The 26,241-nt window shown below is 39.3% G+C and overlaps 1 protein-coding gene and 1 non-coding gene across 5 annotated transcripts in view; one reads left to right on the top strand and one right to left on the bottom strand.

The window, feature by feature from the left end:
• Positions 1-26,241, top strand: part of SLC39A10 (solute carrier family 39 member 10) — a 164,560-nt gene that overhangs the window by 71,824 nt on the left and 66,495 nt on the right. The window contains exon 1 of one of the 4 annotated variants that reach the window (XM_050752320.1): positions 12,700-13,309. The exons of the other annotated variants lie outside the window; for them this stretch is intronic. Coding sequence (XP_050608277.1) covers positions 13,285-13,309 — 25 coding nt within the window. The 5' untranslated portion in view covers positions 12,700-13,284. Of the gene's footprint in view, positions 1-12,699; positions 13,310-26,241 lie in introns of those variants that run through there. 4 annotated transcript variants of the gene reach the window in all.
• Positions 25,622-25,728, bottom strand: LOC126933217 (U6 spliceosomal RNA). Its single transcript, XR_007718464.1, has one exon. It is a non-coding gene; the product is annotated as a U6 spliceosomal RNA (small nuclear RNA).

Raw genomic sequence — 26,241 nt, 5'->3', positions numbered from 1 at the left:
CAGAGAGACATCCTAAAAAAAAAAAAAAAAAAAAAAGGAAACGAAAGAAAATCACATTTGCATTATATTCAAGGTTTGCCCAGTTGCTCACCCATGACCCATCTAACTACTTTTATTTATTTATTTATTTATTTATTTATTTATTTATTTTGAGATAGAATTTCACTCTTGTTGCCCAGGTTGGAGTGCAATGGCATGATCTTGGCTCACCACAACCTCCGCCTCCCAGGTTCAAGCTAGTCTCCTGCCTCAGTCTCCCTAGTAGCTGGGTTTTCAGGCAAGTGCCACCACACTCGGCTAATTCTGTATTTTTAATAAAGATGGGGTTTCTCCATGTTGGCCAGGCTAGTCTCGAACTCCCAATCTCAGGTGATCTTCCAGCCTCAGCCTCCCAAAGTGCTGGGATTACAGGCGTGAGCCACTGCACCCGGCCATCTAACTACTTTATTAAAAAAAAAAAAATGAGTTCTGGGCAGAGGTATAATAGCATCATACTTGCTAATGTCATTGCCTATACATTTTGGTAATCTCAAAACTGTTCCAGCTACAAAGCTACCGTTTGTATTTGAAATTCGTATTTAAAATATAGGGAGAATATTACAAACTAATTCTGGAAACATATTCCCAAAATTACATTGAAAAATTCTAGGTTTATGAAATCATTTATGTACTATAACATGGTTCAATTCGTTGAACATTATAAACATTAGATAGTATATTTGTTTAATTTGTATTTATTGCAGTGCTTGATTTTTTACTTTCATTATTCCAAACAGAAACACTACCAATTAAACTTCCCATTCCCTCTTTCTTTCCACCCAACCCTTTGGTAACCTCTATTCTACTTTCTTGTCTCTATAAATTTTCCTATTCCAAGTACCTCATAGAAGTGAAATCATATAATATCTGTGTTTTTGGGTCTGGCTTATTTCACTTAGCATAGTGTTTTTAAGGTTAATTCATGTTGTAGCATGTATTTCTATTTGAATTCCAAAGCTAATGTTAATGATTACCTTGATCAAAAAAATAAAAATTAAAATAAACAATATCTCGCAAGGTACTGAACATTCTGCAGGTATTGAAAATGAAGCTTAATGAAGCTTAATGTTCACGTTAAAGCCACAGGTAATAATTTAGAAGAGCTGGTGTTCAGATTTGATTCTATCTTTTTTTCTTTGTTTTTGAGATGGGGTCTCACTTTGTCTCAAAAAAAAAAAAAGGCTGGAGTGCAGTGGCACAGTCACAGCTCACTGCAGCCTCGACCTCCCAGGCTCAAGCGATCTTCCCACCTCAGCTCCTGAGTAGCTGGGACTACAAGTGTGCACCACCACGCCTGGCTAATTTTTGAGTTTTTGTAGAGATGGGATTTCACCATGTTGCCCAGGCTGGTCTTGAACTCCTGGGCTCAAGCGATCCACCCACCTCAGCCTCCCAAAGTGTTGAGATTACAGATGTGAGCCAGCATACTCAACAATTCTTTTTATTTATTATTTTTTATTTACTTAAGCGTACCGTGATGTGCCCAGCAATTCTATCTTCTTGAAACTTCTCCAATTCAGCAATTTCTCTTTATCCACTGTCACTTCTCACGTGGGTTGTCCCTATCACAGCTTCCTAATTGTTTTAGTTTCCTATTGTTGCTGTAACACATTACCAGATATTTGGTGGCTTCAAACAATACAAATTTGTTATCATGCAGCTCTGTAGGTCTGACATGAATTTCATTGAGCCAAAACCAGGGTGTCAGCCGGGCCACGTTTCTTCTGGAGGCTCTAAGGAGGAATCCATTTCCTGTTTTTCTAGCTTTAGAGGCTACCCACATTCCTTAGTTCGGGGGTCCCCACCCCCTACCCCCCTCTCCCCACCCCCCTCCCCCCACCACCAACCCCCTACAGACTCAGTAAGGCCTGTGGGGCCTTTTAGGAACACTGCTGCACAGCAGGAGGTGAGCGGAGGGTGAGGGAGCACTACCGCCTGAGCTTTGCCTCCTATCAGATAAGCAGCAGCATTCAATTCTCAAGGGAGCATGAACCCTATTGTGAACAGTGCCTGTGAGGGATCTAGGTTGCACACTGCTTATAAGAATCTAATGCCTGATCATCTCAGGGGGAGCAGTTTCATCCTGAAACCATCCCCCTGCCATCTGTGGAAAAAGTGTCTTCTACGAGACGAGTCCCTGGCACCAAAAAGGTTGGGGGACCTCTACCTTACCTTGTGGCTCCCTTTACTCAGCAACATTGTATCTCTCTAAGCATCATTTCTCTTCCTTAATCCTGTCTTCCTCTGACTCTCCCCTTCTTCCCTCTTCCATTTTTAGAGTCTCTTATGATTAAATTGGGTCCATTTGGATAATTGAAACTAATGTGTTCATTTCGAGGTCAGTTGGTTAGCAACCTTAATTCCATTTCCAGGCTTTGTACCCTTTGCCATGTAATCTACATGTTCATAGGATCCAGGGATTAGCACGAGGATGTCTTTATGGGGGAGGCATTATTCTGTCTACCACACTAGTCATATGATAATATGATTTCCCTCCTTGCCTATGATCACGTCACTTGCCTACTGAAAATTCTTCAGTGGCCCTTATTGCCCTCAGGGTAGCATTCAGACTCTTTCAGATTCCTTAATGTGATACACAAAGGCTTTCCTTACCAGTCCTGTCTCATCTCTCCCAACTCCCCATGCCCAAAACACACAAGATTATGTGTTTCACTTCCCCAAACCGAAAACCAGGCATTCACTCATCTCATTTTCATTTGTTTGCTCTTTCCCCAGCCTTTTATCTGACTTTACTATTCATTCTTAAGTCAGACTTCAGATGTGACTTCCTTTGGGAAGCCTGAGTGTATCCCCAAATTTTGGCCTTTGCTGCCATTGCAAGCTATACCTATATGTAACATAGCACTTGCCACACGATACTGTAATTATCTCTTTAATTACCATCCACCACCACCACCACAAGACTGCAAGCAACTTAAGGGTCAGCCTCTCATTTTGTTCACCCCTGTATCGGCTACTTAACAGAGTGGCTTGCACACAATAAAAGCACAAACTTTTCTATTTTTTAAAGCAACCCTATTAACTGAGAAGCACAAACTTTTGCTTAAAGATATATCCCTTAATATTTATGTGTCTCTTTTTCCAAGGTAGACTTGCAGAGGATGTAGAGTCATATAAATCTAAAGACTGAAAAGTAAATGTACCTTTAATCCTCCAAATGGATTTCATTTAATTAATTAATTTACTGAGGCAGGGTCCCACTCGGTCACCCAGGCTGGAATGCAGTCACACAATCATGGCTCCCTGCCGCCTCCACCTCCTGGGCTCCAGTGATCCTCTTGCTTCACCCTCCCGAGTAGTGGGACCACAGGTGTGTAACACCATGCCCATCTAATTTTTAAAACAAATTTTTTGTAGAGAAGAGGTCTCGCTATGTTGTCCAGACTGGTCTTGAACTCCTGGGCTCAAGGGATCCTCCCATCTTGGCCTCCACCTATGCTGGAATTACAGGTGAGCCACTGAACCTGACCCTTATCTGGCTTCTTATATCAAGATTGTGCACAAGTCACTATTTTTGCAAGAACATCTATATCACTTCCTCTGAAAATGTTGGCAATTTAAAAAAGAAATACACAGACATGGTGGCTTATACCTGTAATTCCAACACTTTGGGAGATGGAGGTGAGCCAATTGCTTGAGCCCAGGAGTTCAAGACCAGCCTGGGCAACATGATGAAACTCTGTCTCTACAAAAAATTCAAAAATTATCCAGGCGTGGCGGTGTATGCCTGTGGTCCGAGGGACCAAAAAAACTTGAGTTTTCAAAAAAACTTGAGTTTGGGAGGGCGAGGCTGCAGTGAGCTAAGACAGTGACACTGTACTCCAGCCTGGGCAACAGAGCTAGATCCTATCTCAAAAAAATAAAAATAAAAATAGGTTGGATAATGTAAGCGTTAAGAACACAGCCTCCAGAGCCAGCCTGGGATCCTGGCTCTGGCATATTTTATGTAACCATCTCAGTTTTCTTCATTTGTGAAATGGGCACAGTAATATCCACCTCAGAGGGTTATTGTAAAATTAAATGAGTTCCATTTAGAGCATTTAAATGGTGCCTGGCACATTTTAAATAATACAGCTTCATGTGGTTAGGGTGGGAAGGAAGATTGTAAAACATAAATGCTTAGAGAAAGCAACTGTCATTGTAATTAAAATGAAATTTGGGTGTGATGAAATTGTTGGAGGCTGTAGGTGAGATCATCTTTGAGAAAGAAAAAGCCAAGCATGATGGGTCGCTAACTACTGGGCACTGCCAGAAGCACTTCTCATGAAACATTAGGAAGTTTCCAAATCTTCTCTAAGACGTGTGCTTGAAAAAACAAACCAAAAAAAGAATGGCAACAACAACAAAAAGATGTTTGCTGGAAAGAAGAGATGGGATTCTATGAAGAATGTGAAAGTGGCTTATTGTATGAAATACAAAATATAACCCAAGCTTTACCTAGAAATAGTACAAGAAAAATTCAGAAATCCCTACAAGCTATTCTTGTTTTGACAATTCATTTCTCACCTTCCCTAATATTTAGAATTTTGCTGCATTGTTGCCGTCAAATAAAGGTAAGCAGTATTTGCTAAGACAGAACACGGGTGTCTTGATTTTAGAAGATGTACTTGATTATCTTCATAAATGTCAGGTGTGAAATTGGTCTCCTTATTAATTAAAGCCTTAGGCAAAATTTGAAATTTGATCCATGTGATGACATTTTAAAATGAATTTTAAAATGGATGTATTAATTTCAACCAGTTTAACAAATGAGCCTTTTAAAAAAAATTTACATGGTAACTTACTGTTAATTCATTTATTTCCACGTTGACAATTTTCCTTAAATTGAAGTGTAATCACCTACAAATACTTTTGAAGTTTGCCATATTCATGTGGATATTTATGTCACTTTTTTCTAATTCCTTTGGAGTAGGAGTTACGTTTTGAAAAGTCAATTTCTGCTGTGCAGGTAGAGTTGCAAACGACCTAAAATGGCTACCTACCACACCTACTGTTTTTCTTCATCTTACTATTCTGTGAGTGAATGAGCTTGCCTGGAAGCAAGATTAAGAAGTTAGCAATCTGTCTACAGTTTTTCTTCTTTCCCTTTGCACCACACTACCCTCGAGAATCTAGACAACTGTATTTTCTCTTTTCTTAGAACTTCCTCTTTAGAAAAGACCTAAAGAAAATATATTCCCACAGAGGTATAAATAGGTAATACAACTGTAGCAATTTCCCTCGGAGTCCTTTTGGTTTCAAGGCCCAGGGATGAAATGCTAACTGTGGAATTGTAGGAATTGGTAAGTACACTAAAAATACAAAAAATTAGCCGGGGGTGGTGGCGGGTGCCTGTAGTCCTAGCTACTTGGGAGGCTGAGGCAGGAGAATGGCAAGAACCTGGGAGGCGGAGCTTGCAGTGAGCCGAGATCGCGCCACTGCACTCCAGCCTGGGCGATAGAGCGAGACTCCGTCTCAAAAAAAATACAGGTTTAGAGTGAGGAGTCTTCATGGTACTATGACGTGGGCAAATGTGTGGTCAGCGTGTTAGTCTGGCTTTCGCTCTGATTTTTTTGCTTTTGTTCATTCTTCTGAGTAGGTATTTCCCTTTCTCTTGAGCCTGGTCTCATTTGTATTTTCGAAAGGACTTGCCATGGTCAATCAGAAACTTTAAGCTTCTCTGTTATTGTGTGTTTTCCAGGAGAGATGCCTAATGCTAAATGCCTTTTGTTTGTATTGCCATGGCAATAGAAACCTTTAAACTAAGGGTTCTGATTATTCTAAGGTTAGGATCATGTAGGCAAATCATAAAAAAGTTAATTTTTCTCCCCTGGGTGAGAAGTTGCTTAAATTTTTGTGTCAATTGTTTCATTTCTCCAATCTATTTTTGTCTCTGCAGATAGCCTGGAACTCAGTTTTATTGCATAAGCCTACCAATTCAGAATGATCTCAGGTGCATCAGACAAGTTTGTCCCTCACCAGAGTTGTATAGGTTTATTTCTCCCTGCCTTAGTGTGCCCATCTCAAAATGGTGGGGTCTGTGGAAGAGGATGGCCTTCTCAGATATGCAATTTTTTGCTCTTTAGAAAGGAGTTAAAAAAAAAAAAAAAAAAATCCCAGCTACTGTGGGTGGGGAAGGCGAGGGAGGTGGGAGGTAGGAGGATTTTGCTTGAACCTGGGAGGTTGAGCCTGCAGTGAGCTGTGGTTGCACCACTGCACTCTAGCCTGGGAGACAGAATGAGACCCTGTCTCAAAAAAATTTTTTTTATTTATTTATTTTTTATTTAGAAAGGAGTATAAGGGCAGCTGTGCTCCTCTAGTGAGAACTCCCATGAACTTCTCAAGGCCCATTTATCCTACCTTAGTCTTTAGAGTCTACAAAAAATGAGACGGTAGAGCCATAATTTCTCAGGGATCAGAAAAAGACTACGGCATGGGTCCAACTTCCCCATTCTGACAGTGTGTTTGCGGTGTTAGCTGTTACACAGTGCCACAGGTCTCGAATAATGGAAATAATTTGTATCCTTTAAATTTCTCTGGCATCAGTTTTAGAGCTGGAGCTTTAATCCCCAGGCTGAAATAGTCTCTAAAAATGAATAGTAGCTATTAATTTTGAGGCCTCAATTTGGAATTTTACCTACATGTTGCTGACATCTTCCTTTCCCAAATCTCTCTCTTTTTTTTTTTTTTTTTGAGACAGAGTCTTGCCATGTCACCCAGGCTGGAAAGCAGGGGCGTGATCTCGGCTCACTGCAAACTTCACCTCCCAGGATCAAGCGATTCTCCTTCTTCAGCCTCCTAAGTAGCTGGGATTACAGGCACGTACCACCATATCCAACTAATTTTTGCATTTTTAGTAGAGATGGGTTTTCATCATGGTGGCCAGGCTGGTCTTGAACTCCTGACCTCAAGTGATCCACCTGCTTCGGCCTCCCAAAGTGCTGGAATTACAGGTGTGAGCCACTGCGCATGGCCCCCTTTTCCAAATCTTAACACCTGTTCTGGTACTTAATATCCCCACACCCCACCACATTGATATAGCAATATAATTTAGTCTTCCTTGTACTCCTGACTAATTTCTTCGTCAATGAAAAGAGTCAAATTCTGTAATTTATTTGAAGATATTTTTTCTGAGCCAAACATGAGTGACCAATAATGGCCTGTCACACAACTCCAGGAAATCCTTAGAATATGTGCCCAAGGTGGTAGTTGAGCAACAGCTTGGTTTTATACATTTTAGGGACACATAAGACATAATATATGTACAATGTACATTGGTTTGGCCCAGAAAAGTGGGACAACTGGAAGCAGGAGCTGGTTCCAGGTCATAGGTGGATTTGAAAATTTTCCGATTGGCAGTTGGTTGAAATAGTTTATCTAAAGACCTGGAATCAATAGGAGGAAGTGTTTGGGTTAAGATAAGGGGCCATATATAACTTAGGGATAAGCAGTCAGAAAAGAAATAAAATTTAGCCCAGGCATGGTGGCTCATACTTGTAATACCAGCACTTTGGGAGGCCGAGGCAGGTGGATCACCTGAGGTCAGGAGTTTGAAAACAGCCTGGCCAACATGGAGAAAACCTGTCTCTCCCCCAAAATACAAAAACTAGCTGGGAGTGGTGGTGGGTGCCTGTAATCCCAGCTACTCGGGAGGCTGAGGCAGGAAAATCGCCTGAGCCTGGGAAGGCAGAGGTTGCAGTGAGCCGAGAACTCGCCACTGCACTCCGGCCTGGGCAACAGAGTGAGACTCGTCTTAAGAAAAGAAAAAAAAAAAGGAATATTTTTAAAAACGGATAATGAGTTATGGAGACCAAGGTTCTTACTATGTAGATGAAGCCTCCAGGTAGCAGGCTTCAGAGAGAATAAATGGTAAATGTTTTTTATCAGACTTTAAAAGATGCCAGACTCTTAGTTAATTCTCTCCTGGATCAGGGAAGAGACTTGGAAAGGGAAGGAGATTCTCTACAGCAGGGGTCCCCCAACCCCTAGACTGTTTTGGGTGCATGGCCTGTTAGGAACGGGGCCACAAAGCAGGAGGTGAGTGTCAGGCAGTGAGCATTACTGCCTGAGTTCCACCTCCTGTCAGATCAACGGTGGCATTAGATTCTCATAGGAGTGCAAACCCTATTGTGAACTGTGTATGTGAGGGATCTAGGTTGTGCAGTCCTTATGAGAATCTAACTAATGCCTGATAATCTGAGGTGGAACAGTTTCATCCCAAAACCGTCCCCACCCACCCCCATCTGTGGAAAAACTGTCTTCCAGGAAACCAGTCTCTGGTGCCAAAAAAGTTGGGGACTGCTGCTCTACAGAATGTAGATGTTCCCCACAAGAGACAGTTTGCAAGGCCATTTCAAAACATGTCAAAGAAATATATTTTGGAGAAAAAGTACTTTGAATTCTTTCAGAGCCTGCTATCTGTCAAGTTGGTATCTTATTGCTACAATCTCTTTCCTCAGTCCTAAGGTCTGTTTTCTTGTTAATGCTGGTCATCTGTGCCTGAATTTTTTTTTGAGATGGAGTCTTCCTCTGTTGCCCAGGCTGGAGTGCAGTGGCACAATCTTGGCTTACTGCAACCTCTGCCTCCTGGGTTCAAGCAAGTCTACCCGCCTCAACCTCCCGTGTAGCTGGGATTACAGGTGCCCACCACCACACCTGGCTAATTTTTGTATTTTGAGTAGAGATGGGGTTTTGCCATGTTGGCCAGCTGGTCTTAAACTCCTGACCTCAGGTGATCCACCTGCCTTGGCCACCATAAGTGCTGGGATTACAGGTGTGAGCCACCACACCCAGCCTGAATTTTAAAGTGAGGAGAATATAATGAGGCATGTTCAACCATCCATTCCCATCATGCCCGGTACTAGTGTTTCAGGCTGACTTTGGAATGCCTTTGGCAAAGAAGAGGTGACCATTCAGTTAGTTGGGAGGCTTAAAATTTTATTTTTGGTTCATAGCCTCTCTAGGCATAGCTTTGTCTAAAGTAAACTTTTTGGCCATGTAAAAGTAATAGTTTAAACTCGAGATGAATTTAAGAAGGGGTCTTTATCATTGGTTATTACTAATCTTGAATCACAGAAAGAACAAGTGAGTTTGAAAGGCCTGATTTCTTAGAATTAGTCATGTTCTTCATAGATTTCATTAAAGACTCTTAACTTTGTTTGTATGATGACTATTTTCTCCTCTGTAAGAGGGAAACCCAGGTTTATGACATGGACTTTCTTTAGCCACTGCTAAAGATTGGGGTATGAAGTATGTTTTCTTATTTCCTCTTTTGTATTAATAGTTGGTTCTTTTCAAATCCTCTGAGGGGCAAAAAGACCCTTGGATTTACTATATCATGTCTCACAAATGTAGACTGTCACATTTGAAATTTTACATATGTGAACTAATATTGTGGCTGAAGCAGTATGAATAAGCTTAAGAATGAAAGGTAAACCATTTACACATAATTCAGTACCGCGCTTTTCCCCCAGTACTGAAAATCATTTTTACTATTTTTATAGTTCAGATGAGCCTCTTTATGAATCAAGTGAGGTGACTGGAAAAAGAAAATGTCTTACACTTTGAGAAAGTTTTATGATTCTAACATATTAGAAATTCTTTACCCTAACATATTACTTGTATATAAAACTGGTAAAAATAAAACGAAATTCGTATAGTGATATTGTTGCTGTAGTGTCCATTATTTGACTCAGCAGGTGATTTTGGGTAAGCCTGCAAGTCATTTTCTGAGATTCCTTTTCTCAGTAGGAAAAGTAATATGCTAGTATGCACATTAATCATTTATTCTATCTGATAATTTTGCTTGAAAATCTGCCCAAATCAGTGGGTATACACTTGAAGGTATATACATGTTTGGGTGAGTTTAAAAAGTGTTAGGAAACATAGTATCTATTTTCAAGTTGCTCACCACATAGTTTTCTATAGGGATGATATTTAAAATGTGTAACAATTAGTAAAGAATAGGCACCAATCAATTAAAACGGGAGTGACTAATAAGAGCTGGGTCCTAAGGGCTCTATCTTAGCCAGGTATTAACCCACTAGTTCCTAAAATGTGGAGGTCTGGGGAATCTTGAGAGGAAGGACTGGCATAGGGGTGAGAAGCATGGGGGTATACCACTCAGAGTTGCAGCTGTGAATCAACTTGCATGGAAGTATTTCAGTATTTGATTAGTTGGTTCAGCCGTACTTGTGTGTACCAGCTGAACATTATCCTTGTATATCCATAACTAAAAAAGCAGTGTAGGTGCCCTAAAATATAAGGAATGCAAGTGATATATCTTATTGATATTTGAAAGAAAGGTTATGTATGTTTTAAGGGTGTCGATAATAATGTGCTCAATAAAATAATTATGAGTCATAAACTATCAAGCTAATTTGGAAGCTGCTTATACTTTTCACACAAAGGATGTACTATCATGATTTTATGAACTTTAAGGACTTTAGTTCTAGGATGAACCTTAGAATATATTTAAAACAATCCCCTTAATCTATCAATGAATCTGAGGACCACAGCCGTTGTCTCACATTTAGTGGCAATGGTGAGACTTGAAACTAGGACTCAGGCTTAATCTCTTTCCTCCACACGTCAGCACTTCTCCCTTTGTAAGCAGAAGTGAGGTTCATGCCCTGGCTTTGAAACAAGGAAAAGGGCATATGAGTAGTTCAGTGTTCTGAACTACGCATGGCAATCAGTAGGCATTTATTAAGCACGATTTTCGTTGTTTTGATATTTTTTGTAGAGATACAAAACAAAAAATAATCTTCTTTCATGAAGGTATAATATGCAGGTTAGCGGGACTACCTAGACGTCCATACTGAATGGGTTTGGAAATCACAACTCTTTTCTCTATCTGCTCTGTGATACCAGGCAAGTTAAAGATTTGTGTGCCTCAGTTTCCTACCTCACCGTATTATGGGGATTAAATTTATATATATGTAAAACACTTGGGGAGTACTTGACACATAGTGAAGCCTGCGATTACTGCTGTTCATGGTTTTATGTTCTCTACTAGACACTAGTAAGGCACCCCCATAACTCGCTCTATTAAGTAGATTCTGGTTGGATATAGAAACCCAGGCACCCCAGGCGGAATGCAGATAAGCCTCAACATGTGGATTAAGAGCCAGGAAGCAGAGTAATGAAGCAAAAGATGTCCAGAGTCACCTTTTAAGAAAATGTGGGTTGGTGGTTGCTTAAGAGGGGAGGAGACAATTTAGATGTGAGGTATGGTGCGAGCAAAGGGCAAGAATGAGCACGGTGTAGGCACAAGTCCATGGAACTGCTTGGCCAGATCGGGATTTCTTTTCTCATAGAGTGTTAAGAAATAATAAATCAATTGAGGAGTAGAGGGGTGAAGACCTTGGAAAGTTACCAAAAGCCTCGAGAATTTGTCTAAATGCGTGACATGTTCTCAGGACTCAACTCTTTCTTTCAGGCTTGGAAGACCCGCAGTAAGTGTGGTCTAGAATTAAATGGGTGGGAGGGGAGCTAGGCAAAACACCTCGCACTTAGCACTAAATAAAGTTCGCTGTCGCCCTAAGAGATTGAAAAGGTTTCTTTAACAAAGGGGGCGGGATTAACTTAACGTAGATGTTTAACTCGTATACAGATGAACATTCCAGATGCTCACTCTGAAGCTTTTTGGCTACAGCATTTGGGTTTAGAGCTTCCATTACTCATCCGACTCGCCCAAGGCCTCAGCAACCGACGTTCTAAAGCCAGGAGAAAAGGCGAATGATAAAGGGCGCTCCACGCATGCGTTAAGAAGCTGCCCCAACTCCCCCGCGGCGTTCTTTCTTGGAACAAAACTAGCGCGGAGACACGGAACTCCGCAGTTTGCGTATACTTGAATTTCCTATTGCTCGGACGATCCGTGTGGAATCCGTGAGTAGTGCGGCTCCTTTACGCAACTGGCGTTATCCGAAGTGAATAGCTAGGTGGCGCGTGTACGCCCATAGCGTAGCACCCATAGGCGGACGGGGTGCGGCTGCGCAGGGAGCTGAGTGGCCCTTGTACGCCGCTAGCGTAGCAGGGTGTCTGACGCGCGGGTTTCTGCGACGCAGTTAGCGCAGTCGGCTTTGGTGAATACACGATTTGGTGCAGCCGGGGTTTGGTACCGAGCGGAGAGGAGATGCACACGGCACTCGAGTGTGAGGTAACTATAAAACCCCGATTTGTTTACATTCCCTCCCCCAGAACCGGCCCCGTGCGCGGCGGAGACTGCGAGTCCCGGGACGGCGCGGGGGTAGAAAGGGAGAACAGAACCGGGGAGTCGGGGCTGGGTCCCTCGGGGATGCGGGCGCTGGGGTTCCGCGGCTGCTGCAGTCGGCGGCAGCGAGCCGAAGCAGAGCGCGTGGTGGGCAGCGTGTTGGGCGTCTCGGCTCCTCGTGTGCGGTCTGGGCTGCTGCGGGCCGCGGGATCGGGAGCCGGCGGCGTCCGCTCCGCGTGCGGAGCCTCGCGCCCCCCTCACCCTCCTGTGGAGGTTGGCTGAGCCTCGCGGGCCGCGCCCGGGGTGGGGGAGTGACCGCTGGGCGGGCGGCGGCGGTTAGGGGGCTGCGCGCCGGCCGCGGATGGCGTCGCCGGCGCGGGCGGGCAGGTCTTCGGGGGCTTGGCGACCAAGCGACCCGGTTTCTTCCTGTCTAGTCGTCCTCTCTGGTGTATAATGGGGCCAGGGGACCCCGGGATGGAGCCTCGGCGCCGCTGTTCCGGACCGAGGCTAACGGACGGCGGCGCCTCTGCTCCTACTAGTTTTCTCCCGGACCAACCGAAAAGCCGAGGCGGAGCGCGGGGTAGTGAAGATCTCGGCCTGTTGGGGGTCCCTGGAGCTGAGGGCAAGGGTGGGGCCGGGTCGGTGGGACAGGCCGGGTGGGCCGGAGGTGGCGCGGCAGCTCGGCTTTGTTCCGGAAAGCCCTTAGGTGGAGAGCGATGTGGGGCGCGGCAGGGGGAGCGTGTAGAGGAACCTTCGTGCACAGTCTGGAAATCTGCTGAACTCCTTGCCTCTCTTGGGGTCCCCCGAACGCCCTAGCTAAGAAGGGCGGGGGGCCTTGCCAGGGCAGGAGCGACATGACGTTCAAGGTTTTCCTGTGGCTTCTGTAAAGAAATGTTCACGTGGGAGCTTGTCCACATGGGCTGTACTAAGGATCTGGCACGAGGAAGAAATATCACTGCAGAATCTGAAGCCCTCCGTTGGAAGGGTCGTTCTCTCGAGTACCTATTCTAAATGACAGTGACACAAAACACATGTTAGAAAAAAGCAAAAAGGATGGTAGGTTATACTGGTTTTTTTAAAAAAACTTTTATTTATGCTTTTTGCTGTTAAGTCCTCTAATTTCACATTGGAACTGAGTCATTCTTGGAGCAAAACTAGAGTGTAATAGATTTACATTTCCTTTGTGTTTTCTTTTTCGATATGTATCTAAATTGTACATAATTAAGAACAAGCAAGTAATGGAAAAGCTGGAGATGTAGAATTTAGTTCCTTCTAACTTAGTATGCAATTGAAAGCCTCAACTCGAGACTCCTGTGTATTGTTTTATATTAGGACCCTTGTACAAATATTTGAGAACCTTAATATGAGTTAGTTACTTTTTCTAGATCTTGGGGATCCATGCCAGACAACGCACATTCTACAGACACTGGTTACTCCAGTGGCTCCTTACTGGAAACAGATACATAATATCAGTGATAAGTGCTGTGAAGAAAATAAAACAACGATGTGCTGGTAGGGATTTTTAACTTTTTTGTGTGATGAACCACAGAATGATGGTTTTAAATGTATGAAATACATAGAATTGCAACAAAAACCAGTTGGAATGATATACTTAATGAAGATATTAAATATGACATCTATGTGTCAGTAAAGCATTAGCGAGGACTGTAAATGATCTTTAAAGAGTTTAGCTTAAATTTAATCTAAAATTCCTATCAGGTATTTCACATCGCTGTAATTTTTGCCTGCATTCGTAACTGAAGAGATTAAATTTTTTTTAATCTTTTATAAAAAAAATAAATCTTTTTTTTTTTTCCTGACCACATTCACAAACATTCTGCGTTCTGTACATATACCCCTGGATAAGAACCCCTGTGCAAGAATGACTTTGGTGCTACTTCAAAAGGAGTGGTTAGGGAAGACCTCATAGGAAATGACATCAATAATATATTGCATGATAACCTATACTAGTTCTTACTGTTACCAATTTAAATTCTAACCGCTTGAAAGCTAACACGGTCCTTCCCTTTTTTTTGAGCACCTGATTTGAAGTACTTTGAGTAGGCCTCAAGTGTAGTATGCAAGTACTAATTAGGGGGTGTGCCTTTTTTCAAAAGTGATTTTTGGAGAAGATAGGATGTAGTATTATAGCAAGGATAATTCAGCATCTGGGATCATTTGTTTCTGATTAGAGAAATTTACCTTGTTAATACTCTGTTCACCCAACCCTTCTACCCTCAGTGTTGACCGATACTGGAAAAAATTGAAGGCTTTGGAGTTAAATTTTAAAGGTTCAAAACCATGATCTATTAATTAGTTGGCTTACCTTGAGGAAGTTGCTAATCTTAATTTTCTGTTTGAACTTCAAGTACAAAAACCCTACTCACAGACTTAATTGTGACCATTAAATGAGATAACCAAAAGGCTGAAGATGATAGTGAATTGATTTTACCTTTTTTCTACATACAGACGTTTCAGTTCTTTCATTAGTGGTTGAAGCACTGTGTTCTTTTTCTTCCTCCACCCCCTCCTTGACTACCTCCAGAATGAGCTTTGATGGTCTCTACTGGGCCTTTGGGGGGGGGGGGGGGGGGGCGGGGATACAGTTATCCTGTTGTTTTTGCTCTGTTGCTTATATATAATACTCATGGATTTATTTCTGCTTCTCTTCCATTTTCTAATTTATAATAACCTGTGCATCTTGTTTTCCCTGCCAAACTAAATTTCTTGAGGGAGTACATACTGCACAGTTTTTTTGTCATATTCTGCTTATGACACATGAATATGCAGAATTTGTCATGCTCTTTAAGTTTAAAATGCTAATTGAGTGAATCAAAACTTAAATTCACCATTATGGTTAGGCTAAAAATGTCAGCTTGTATTTATATAGTGCTTACCGCAGTATTGGAAATACCATGAGTTTTGTATCAGAAGGACGTTATTACTAGTGCATTTTAAAGTGATACTCACCAGTCATAGTTGCAAAAGTAAGTACACAATGGAAAATGGAAGAGAAATGTAGGCAATCAAAACAAAACTAGTTTTTTCCTTTATAACAGAAGTTTTATTAATTCATCTTTCATGTAAGTGTAGTTCTCATTAAAAATGCCCTAAAGCTTAAAGTTTGCAAGGCTGCCCAGCCTAACCCACAACAGTTTGATGCTGCCCCCTAGCGTTTGATTCCCTTCGCTTTTTCCTAAAATAAGATAATGTTTAAATTACAATTAGATTTACTTAGTGCTATAAATTTGGTCTATTTTAAAGTTTCCTCCGTCTACTTAGTGTTGCTAATAAGATGGACATAAGTGTTTTTTAACTGGTTAATTATGATTGCTTTTAGCCTCCAGTTTTCCAAATGGGGGTGAATTTTGGGTAAAGATAGAACAATCACAAAGTTACCTTGCTCCAAAAAAGAAATTTATGTATGGGATTGTTTTCAAAGCAGGAAGTTAGCCGTGTAAATAACAGCAATTTTATTTATTTAATCTGGGCTTCTCCTTATCTTGCATGATATAAAAATCTACTTTCTAGATTAATTTAGTTCCGTATAACTTTGTATTGCTTTGACTGAACTAATAAAGTTTGAAAGTGTTAAATTTACATTGTGAGCTTTTTTTAAAATTTGAATTTATTTCGTACTATGACTTTTATAGAATAATTCTTAAAAACTAGTTTCAAGTTTCAAGGACCTCTTAGTAGCCACAAGATTTCCTTTTTTATATCATTAATATTTTATATGAATGCTGTAATGAAATCCAAGTATTCATTTTACACGCAGATATATACCACAATATACCACTACACAAAGGCAATGAACACATGACATTCTACAAAATCTACAGAAAGGATTTTCTATAGTCAGTGCAAACCCTAAGGTTTTAGGTTTTTTTCAGATTATTGCAATATCAGTATATCAAACTCTCTTTTTCTTTTTATTATCCTCTATAAGTTCTGTGGGTAGACCACAGGATAACTTTTAGCTTTTTCTAAAATACCCAAACATATTCTCAATAAAAAATTATTGGAATACTTAAAAGTATATTTAGTAGGTATGAAGAAATATAGAACCAAAATTACATTTTTAAATAATAGTATGTATTTATTTAAATAGAGACAAGGGTCTTGCCATGTTGTCCAGGCTGGTCACAAATTCTTGGGCTCAGGCGGTCCTCCCATCTTGGCCTCCCAAAGTGCTGGGATTACAGGCATGAGCCACCGTGCCCAGCCAGTAATACTACATTATTTCCAAATTGACTGCTTAGGAGACCACATGCAATGTTCAGACGTGTTAAAACAGGACACAATTCATTGTATCACATCAGTAATTCTATGTCGAATACTATTTTTCTATCAGAATGTAAGGGTATTTATGGATTGCCAGATACAAGGAATGGATATTTAATAGATTTTTACTGGTAGATTTTTTTACGTTAAAAGGTGTTAGAATAGGATGCTACTGGTGATACAGGTTTGCAGGCTTATACAAGTATAAGGACAAAATCTAAAATCTTGTTCAGGTAGTGTTTTCACAATCTAAAAGTAAATATTTTGTCATTACCTACTTTTATAATATTTTATAATTACTCAATTTTAGATACTGCTGAAAGAGAGATATCAGATAATATCCTTGTATTAATATTTCTAATCAATTTTACGCTTTTATATACTCTACTTTGGGGGACTACCCCATCCCATTAAGATTTTTAGGGATTAGAAAAGTAAAAATGTTGTAGGATGTATCCTTATTAATATCATTATGTACTTTCGTAGGATGAGAAGTATTGTTATGAGAACTGTGAACTATGAAGGAGGTTAATTTTAATCCTCTATGATTAAGATTTAATCAGTGATCACTTTAGGTTTTAGATTTTCATTGAATAAAGGAAGAAAAACCTCAATCACTTTTAGTATAGTAAGAAGATCACAAAGATATGTATCCTACTGTGGTGTTCCCTTTTTTTTTTTTTTTTTTTTTTTGAGACTGTGTGTCTGTTCCCCAGGCTGGAGTGCAGTGGTGAGATCACAGCTCACTGCAGCCCTGACCTCCTGGGCTCGGGTCATCCTCCTACTTCAGCCTTCCTAGTAGCTGGGAATACAGGAGTGTGTGCCACCATGCCTAGCTAATTTTTTTTTTTTTTTTTTGTAGAGATAGAGTTTCACCATGTTGTCCAGGCTGGTCTCAAACTCTTGGACTCAAGTGAACTACCTGCCTTGGCCTCTTGAAGTGCTGGGATTACAGGCATGAGCCACCGTGCCCAGCCTATGCTACTGCTTTAATATCTATAAATAAAAAGAAACAATTTCAGATATGTCTTGCCTTCCCACCTCTAGACTTTTTTCTAAATTCACTTTTATATATTTGAATTTTTGAGTTTTAAAATAGTGGTTTCCCCTATAATTGTCTGCTGGATTCATACTTTTTTTTTTTTTTCAAAAATGTGTAAATTAAATTCGGGTCAGCAAACTATGGGCCAAATAGCCCTGTTTCTGTAAATTGTTGGAACAAAACTTGCTTATTCATGTGTGTATTGTCTATAGATGCGTTTGTGGTAAAATAGTAGAAAAATGTTCAGTCAAATGATCAATTCATAGGTAATGTGAATTCTCAGGTGTTCTTTACCTACATAGTATGGAAGTTTTTTGTCTCTTTCCCCTTTCCATTTTTCCTCTACAGAGGGAATTATGCTTTATTACGCTTGAAGTCAGAAAAGGAATGTGAAGCCCTTGGCCTTCAACTGTGGGTTACCACATAACTGTCACACTGTTTGTACTGCTTATGTAGCTCTCTCACAGTTTACCTTTTCTAGTTGAAAAAGCTGATTGTGTCTTCCTTGTAACTCTCTGAGCAGGAAATGGATCATATTTTTATGCTGCCTATGTCTCATGTCATCTTTCCCTTCCCCTTTCCCTCCTCTCTTCTCACTCCCCTCATAAAGCAATTCAAAACTGCATGCATGCTTACAGGCCTGTGAACAAATATTTTGGTATATTAACTCAGTGCACTTCTACTGAAGATGACCCCTTACATTATTTTGCTTCACAAAATATATGTGAAGAAATATATTTTGCACTGTGTTACAGAGGAACATAGCTTCTTGATGAAAGGGGCTAGGGAAAGATTGATTTATATACTTTATTAATATAAATGAAGTAATACATGATGTGTTATTACATTATAAAATGAGATTAGTAAAACAATATAAGAAAATTAACATGTAATAATGCGATTGTATAACATACAGCATGTATTCTATGTGTATATACGTTATAAGCCTGTGAGATCATGTTTTCTAGTCCCATGGACCTTTTTTAGAAAAGCGTATCACCTAACTTCATAATTTTTTAATGTTTGGAATATACTGTTTTTAAGATTTTGGTTTTATGGTGTTTCAAGAATGTAGAAGTTATGAAACAAAAGAGAAATAAGTAAATTGTATATTAAAACAAAAAAGATTTGGGTTTTAAATTAGGATAGTCTAGTTTTTTTCTTTTTTTTTTCCCAACTTTTATTTTAGATTCAGAGGGTACATGTACAGGTTTGTTACCTGGGTATATTGTGAGCTGCTGAAGTTTGGGGCATGAATGATCCTGTCACCCAAGTACTGAGCATAGTGCCCAACAATTAGTTTTTCAGCCCTTTCCTTCCTCTTTCCATTCCGTTTTTTCCTAATAAACTGAATAATTGAATGTATATAACATCCTATGAAGGTAGTACCGTGTATATATAAAATTTATTTTTGAGCAACTAATCATGCCAGTTAAAAATTGAAAATCAGAAAGGTATGCTAAAGTTAAATCATTGAAATATATTTTTTAAAATGTTCTTTAAATTCACTGTAAATATAATTTCATGGAATATATAATTTCTAAAACAAATTCTTAAATCTTTTTCTATGAAGATTTTTGCCTAAACACAAGTACTTAAAGTTTTTTAGTTAACTGATGTGTGTGTGAAAGTGTTGGATGTCAGTACAACTGACATTTTTGTTTTTCCTAAAAAAGAAATGGACGTTAGGGGTTTTAGTTCTTTAGGAGTTGTGTTATTTTTAATTATAGCTTTTCTTTTTTTCAAAAATACACTAAAATGTGGGGAGAAAAAACTTTTAAAATTTAGCAGCAATCATAGAAGAAATTGCAAAAATGTTATTAAGTTTCATTGCATGTACATGAAAACATCTATACATGAAAAGGAAAACATGATCAAAATAAAAAGGAACATGATAGAACTGAAGGATTTTTGCAGAAAATGTGACTGAATCATGTTATGTAAAACTCATATATGTTGGAAAAAATATTGAGACATCAGGAATAGCTTTAAAAATATAAATTTAAAATAAGGTAAGACCTTTGATTTATTTAAAAATTTATAATAATACGGATGAGAGTGCTATAATCATACTGCTGGTGGCAGTATAACCAAGCTTAATTTCTTTAGAAATCAATTTGGAAAGTAAGTATATGACAAAACCTGAAAAGTGTTAAAATTTTTATAGTTTTTCCCCGTATCTTGGAATTCATTTGAAGCAAGTAATCAAAGATAATAGTACAAATAGGAATTAAAATGTTTGCATATTGTGTTTAAAACTGCAAACAGGCTGGGCGCAGTGGCTCACACCTGTAATCCCAGCACTTTGGGAAGCCGGAGTGAGAGGATTACTTAAGGCCAAGAGTTCGAGACCATCCTAGGCAACGTAGGGAAACTACCATCTCTACAAAAAATATTAGCCGGGTGTGAGGTCGGGCACGGTGGCTCACACCTATAATCCCAGCACTTTGGGAGGCTGAAGGGGGTGGATCACCTGAGGTCAGGACTAGCCTGGCCAACATGGCAAAACCCCATCTCTATTAAAAAATACAAAAAATTAGCTGGGTGTGGTAGCAGGCGCCTGTAATCCCAGCTGCTTGGGAGACAGGCAGAAGAATTGCTGGAACCTGGGAGATGGAGGTTGCATCCAGCCAAGATCGCGCCATTGCACTCCAGCCTGGGCGACAGAGTGAGACTCAGTCAAAAAAATAAAATTAGCCGAGTGTGGTGGTGTGTGCCTATAGTTCCAGCTGTGTGGGAGTTTGAAGTGGGAGGATGGCTTCAGCCCAGGAATTTGAGACTTTACTGAGCTATCATTGCACCGCTGCACTACAGCCTGGGCAACAAAGTGGAAACCTGCCTCAAAAAATAAATATTTAAAAAGAAAAGCCCACAGACAAATGCTTGTGAAAATCTTAAAGCTAGAATTCATTTTCTTCCACATGTGACGTTATTTTATTGGTTTGTCAACTATAATTTGTAATTGCCAACTTTTAGATTTTTTTCAAAGTTATACATGAATATAGTTTAAAGAATCAAATAGTTGTGTGAAGTTTCTTGGGGGGAAAAATCAGTCCCTTGTCTGCTCCTTTCATGTTATGCCTAGAGAGATAAGGAACACCTTAGTTCCTTTAGTTGATTATTTTGCTATTCATTACCATGTCTCCAGATAACATGTTCATTACTTGCAGCTGATTTTCAGTTCTAACCATTATCTATTTAATGAAGAATGATTTTAGTGCTATTTTCACTTCTCTGCATACCTTCCTATTCCCTGTACTCCAGTTTCTCAGTACAATTTTCATTGTAATTTTGGTTTAGAACAGTATTTGGTGTTACATTTTTATGCTATAAATGTTATTTTATACAATGTGCCATTGTAATAAACAGCTACTTTCCTGCACAACTTTGTTTTTTCTGGCAATGATTAGCTTGATTTTTTTTGTCCTTTTATTTAATATGCATGTATCAAAAGACCCCAACTCTGTGTTTCTGAATGTAGCTGTGTAAGAAGGGAGAATGTGGTCAAGACTATGTTCAATAATTTTATGTAGTTTAAAAAAATTGATTGGACAGAAAGCTCCCATGTTGGGGAATAAGTAGCTCTGTGTTGTCAGAAACATAAAAAATGTCAATGTTATAAAAAGATTGACTTGGAGATTCTCTGATTATTTTTTCCCCCTGACCTCATGGAAAAGAAGGATCATTTTAGCTGGCAGTTTTTACAATGGCAAGCTGGTATAAAATCAAGGATTTATCACAGTGACACGACACTGAAAAAGGGAAGGGTGAGAATGCATGGAGTAATAAAGATTTGAGGTAGTGCAGCAGTAGCTATTTTGCGAATAAAGACAACTGTCAGTGATGAGTGGAAAGAGAACAACGAGCTGTTGCCAGGCTGGAGTACTGTGGTACGATCCCAGCTCACTGCAGCTTTGACCTCCCGGGCTCAAGTAATCCTCCTACCTGAGCCTCCCAGGTAGCTGGGACTACAGGCATGGGCTACCACACCTGGCTAATTTTTAAAACATTTTCTATAGAGATGGGGTTTGGCCATGTTGCTCAGGCTGGTCTGAAATTCCTGGACTCAAGCCATATGCCTGCTTTGGTCTCCCAAAGTGCTGGAATTACAGGTGTGAGCCATTCACCTGGCTGGTTAGCACAGTAAGTCTGCTTCATAATGCATGTAACTAAAATCATAAACATTTTAGTAGCTTCAGAAGACATCCCAAAGACTGCATTTACTAAAATTTACCATTTACAGAGGTAGCATTATTTACCATTTACAGAGATAGCAATATTACAGGTAGCTTTCTCCAATATGGTACCGGGTTCCCTGTAATGAAAGGTTGAAAAGCAGAAATGTAGGTAGTTGTTTTGACATTTGATGAGAAAATGTAGATTTGTACATGAATGTATAGAATACAGTAAACATAGATATGTGTTGTTGATTGATTTGATATCTTAAGGTATAAATATATTCTCTCTTAAGTTAGTGAAACAGGAGAACTGAGTTAATACCCAAGCTCAATTAGCATGCACTTAACTTTTTATATGAATGAATCTCAGTGGAAAGACTGGGTTGCCTGAATTGTGCTTTTATTTATTTATTGGAAGAGTTGCAGTGGCATTCCAAACTGTGAATATGATTTCCAGTAGATTAGATAGCAGGTGAAGTAGGGGGATGAAAAAGCAAACCATGAAGCTATAAGAGGATTTTGTGGTCCCTGCTGAGAACTCATTACTACAATACTTTTTATCCCTTGAAGAATTTTCTAATGTCAGTGAAACTAGTAAGGTGTAGTGAGTCTTTCCAACTTCTGCTCAGATCCTAGTGAATTGGGTGCGTCCTGTAATCTAGAGCAGGTCTTGGATGTGCTAATGATGCACGTGCTCTTATGATATTTTGTTAGCATTCTTTCAAAAGAGTCACAACAGAGAGAATCCTCCCCCACCACCATACTTTTTGTAATTTAAGTGAAAGATACATAATACTGCATCTAATAATGGTAATACCTTAGGTTAATATATTTAGTTGCTTTACAAAGCAGTTTCATGTACGTTCATTTATTTGGTGGATAAGTGTAGGTATTATTTCCCCTGTTTTGCAGAGAGAAAACAGTGGCACTACTGGGATGAACTAGAGACAGGTTTCTGATTCCTGGTTCTGTACTGTATACAAAATACTACATTTAATGGATATATGAGAAGTAGGGACAGAACTCAATTTATATTATTAATAGCTTGCACTTAAATAACATTTAAATATTGCAAATAATGTAGGAAAATTAACAAATATTTTACTAAAAATATGTACATAATTTTATTCGGTTCTTATAGTTACTACAAAATAGAACAGAAATTAACAGTCCCACTTTATAAGTAGTAATAAGACTTAAAGTGGTTAAGGGACTTGCTCAAGGACTCATAGCTAATAGATGGCAGTCAGATCTCTAACATCTTTGACTTCTAGGCTGATCTGTCTTCACTATGCACAGAGTCTCATTGCTTCTCTGTTACTCTGTGTGTGCCATTACTGAATCACAGAAGGAAACTAAATTGATACTTGACTACCTACATTGTGGTCAATATAAAGTTTGATAAAGCCGTTCAGTCATTTTATAAATATCAGCTGTGTTTATATGATTGAGGCTATAAGTAAAACTGATTTCAACCATTTAAAGTAGTCCTGTAATGAAACGTTTAAAAAATGAAGTCCTTTATGAAATTAGGAAACTGTGTATACATTTATTGAATAGATTTTCACATTAAATTTACTTAAAGCATGTTATATTATCCAGGATGAGGGTTTTAGTGATTAATCTTTTGGTTTCTACCTTATTTACCTTCAGACTAGCAATCTGGAACATTGAAAAAGCTTGCTTTAAAACCTTGCTAAGCAACTTATAGTATCTTTTTCCTGTCATTATTAGCATATTGTGTGTGTTTGTGTGCATGTGCACATGTGTACACACACGCGGATATGAAAGAAAGAATTGTGATACAGATACTAACTTCTCATTCTTTCATTTGGTCTTCATTTTCCTTTAAAAAAAATACTCCCTAGAGTAAAAATTGGTGTTTTTTTTGTTTTTTTTGGTTGTTGTTTGTTTGTTTGTTTTCTGGTTGTTGGTTTTGGTTTTAGTGAAATGAATTAAGTAGATTACACACAGGTAATAAGTACTAAATTGATCAGGCTGGGTACTGTCCATCGCACCCAGCACTTTAGGTCACATCCAGCACTTTGGGAGGCTGAGGCTGGCGGATTACCTGAGGTCAGGAGTTCAGGTTGCCCTGTCTCTACTAAAAATACAAAAATTAGCCAGACAGGCACCTGTAATCCCAGCTACTCAGGAGGCTGAGGCAGGATAATCGCCTGAACCCAGGAGGCAAAGGTTGCAGTGAGCGGAGATCATGCAATTGTACTCCAGCCTGGGCAACAGCGACTCTCTCTCAAAAACAAAAAAACAAACAAAAATTACTAAGTTGATTGGCCTCTCCAGCAGTTGGAACTAGGATTATTTTAGTATTTATCTGCTATTTTTCTTACTATGTCAGACAGTCATTTTGTTAAGTAATCTAAATTTATTCACAATGTTTTGTTTTTTTTCTGTTGAGTAAGTAGTATTAAGAGACAATTTCTTTTCCCTTAAAGTCTTTGTAGTGTATTTTAGATGATGACTTTAATAAAGATCTCAAAGTATTCTGGTTTTAAGATATACAAATATGCTCCTGTAGTAGACTAAAGAGCCCCTGTCTTTCAAGTCAGAGAAATGCCACAGCTTAATCACGTTAGATACCTTTTCTGGGTCTCAGATTCCTTACACATAACATTGTTTAGCTAAATATACCTGAGGATTTTTAAAATCTCAAACATTCTACATTTTTATTATGTTTATCTGTATGAAATAAAAGACAGTCTAAGACAAAATATCTGTAGGAGGATTTGTAATGTTAGCCATTTGTATATATTCCTACTGAACTTGTTATTTAGGTGTTTAATTTTATTTAAAAATTTTAAATTTGTAGCTTGGCATTTTACACATTTCAAAACTACAGTGCAAAGCCTATAACTAAGGTTTTTGTAGGCTGGGCATGATGGCTTACACCTGTAATCCCAGCAGTCTGGGAAGCTGAGGTGGGAGGATCCCTTGAGCCCAGGAGTTTGAGACCAGCATGGGTATCATAGTAAGATCTCATCTCTATATGAAAAATAAAAATATGGCCGGGTGCGGTGGCTCAAGCCTGTAATCCCAGCACTTTAGGAGGCCGAGACGGGCGGATCACGAGGTCAGGAGATCGAGACCATCCTGGCTAACACGGTGAAACCCCATCTCTACTAAAAAAATACAAAAAACTAGCCGGGCGAGGTGGCGGGCGCCTGTAGTCCCAGCTACTCGGGAGGCTGAGGCAGGAGAATGGTGTAAACCTGAGAGGCGGCGCTTGCAGTGAGCTGAGATCCGGCCACTGCACTCCAGCCCGGGCGACAGAGCGAGACTCCGTCTCAAAAAAAAAAAAAAAAAAAAAAAAAAAAAAAAAATAAATAAATACCTTTAAAAGAGATTTTTGAGCTGGGCGCTGTGGCTCACACCTGTAATCCCAGCATTGTGGGAGACCGAGGTGGGTGGATAACAAGGTCAGTAGATCGAGACCATCCTGGCCAACATGGTGAAATCCCATCTCTACTAAAAATAAAAAATTAGCTGGGCGTGGTGTCATGTGCCCGTAGTCCCAACTACTCGGGAGGCTGAGGCAGGAGAATCACTTGAACCCTGGAGGTGGAGGTTGCAGTGAGTGGAGATCACGCCACTGCCCTCAAGCCTGGTGACAGAGCAAGATTCTGTCTCTAAAATAAAGTGAAAAAGGTTTTTGTAAGCCTTTACAGGAGAAATTGCTATGGAGAATATCAACCCTAATTCTTTTTTTTTTTTTTTGACAAAAATAGTATATATTATGTACAACGTGTATTTTGAGATATGTATACATTGTGGAATGTCTAAATTGAGCTAACAAATGCATTATCTCACATACTTATCTTTTTTGTGTGTGTGGTGAGAACATTTAATAGTATAGACCATTTCACAGATTTGCATGTTATCTTTGTGCAGGGCCTGTGCTAATCTTCTCTGTATTGTTTCAATCTTGGTGTATGTGCTGTTGAAGCAAACACCCTAATTCCTTTCATTTAAGGATCTAGTTAACCTTTCTCTTAAGTATAACCATATATTTTGTTAAGCAATATCTTTTTGTTAACAAAAATGCCATTTTTTTCTGGTTAAAAAATTGATTTTCTATTACAATATTTTTAAAAGTGCATGTAAAAAACTGGTGAAATTTGAATAAGGTTTGTAGTTAATAGTATTGATGTCAGTTTCTTAGTTTTGAACATGTACTAGTTATGTTAGATGTTATTGGGAAAAATTGGGGAAAGAGTACATGGAAACTCTGAACTACTTTTACAACTTCTTGTGAATCTTAAATTATTTCAAAATAAGAAGTTGAAAAAGCACTTTTTCCTTTGAGTAGTATTAAGTATGGATGTGTTTCTAGAAATTACGTGTTACTGGTGTTACTGATTTTACTAATTGAAGGTTGGAATAAACTTCATGTGGGGAATAAAAATTAAGTTTTGGATGAAATATAACACAGCAACAGAAAAGTACCCAAATGTTAAGTGTAAAAT

The sequence above is a fragment of the Macaca thibetana genome, chromosome 12 (assembly GCF_024542745.1).
Source record: "Macaca thibetana thibetana isolate TM-01 chromosome 12, ASM2454274v1, whole genome shotgun sequence".
Classification (NCBI taxonomy): domain Eukaryota; kingdom Metazoa; phylum Chordata; class Mammalia; order Primates; family Cercopithecidae; genus Macaca; species Macaca thibetana.
The sequence above is the reverse complement of the archived record's forward strand: the minus strand, read 5'-3'. Positions and strand labels throughout refer to the sequence as shown.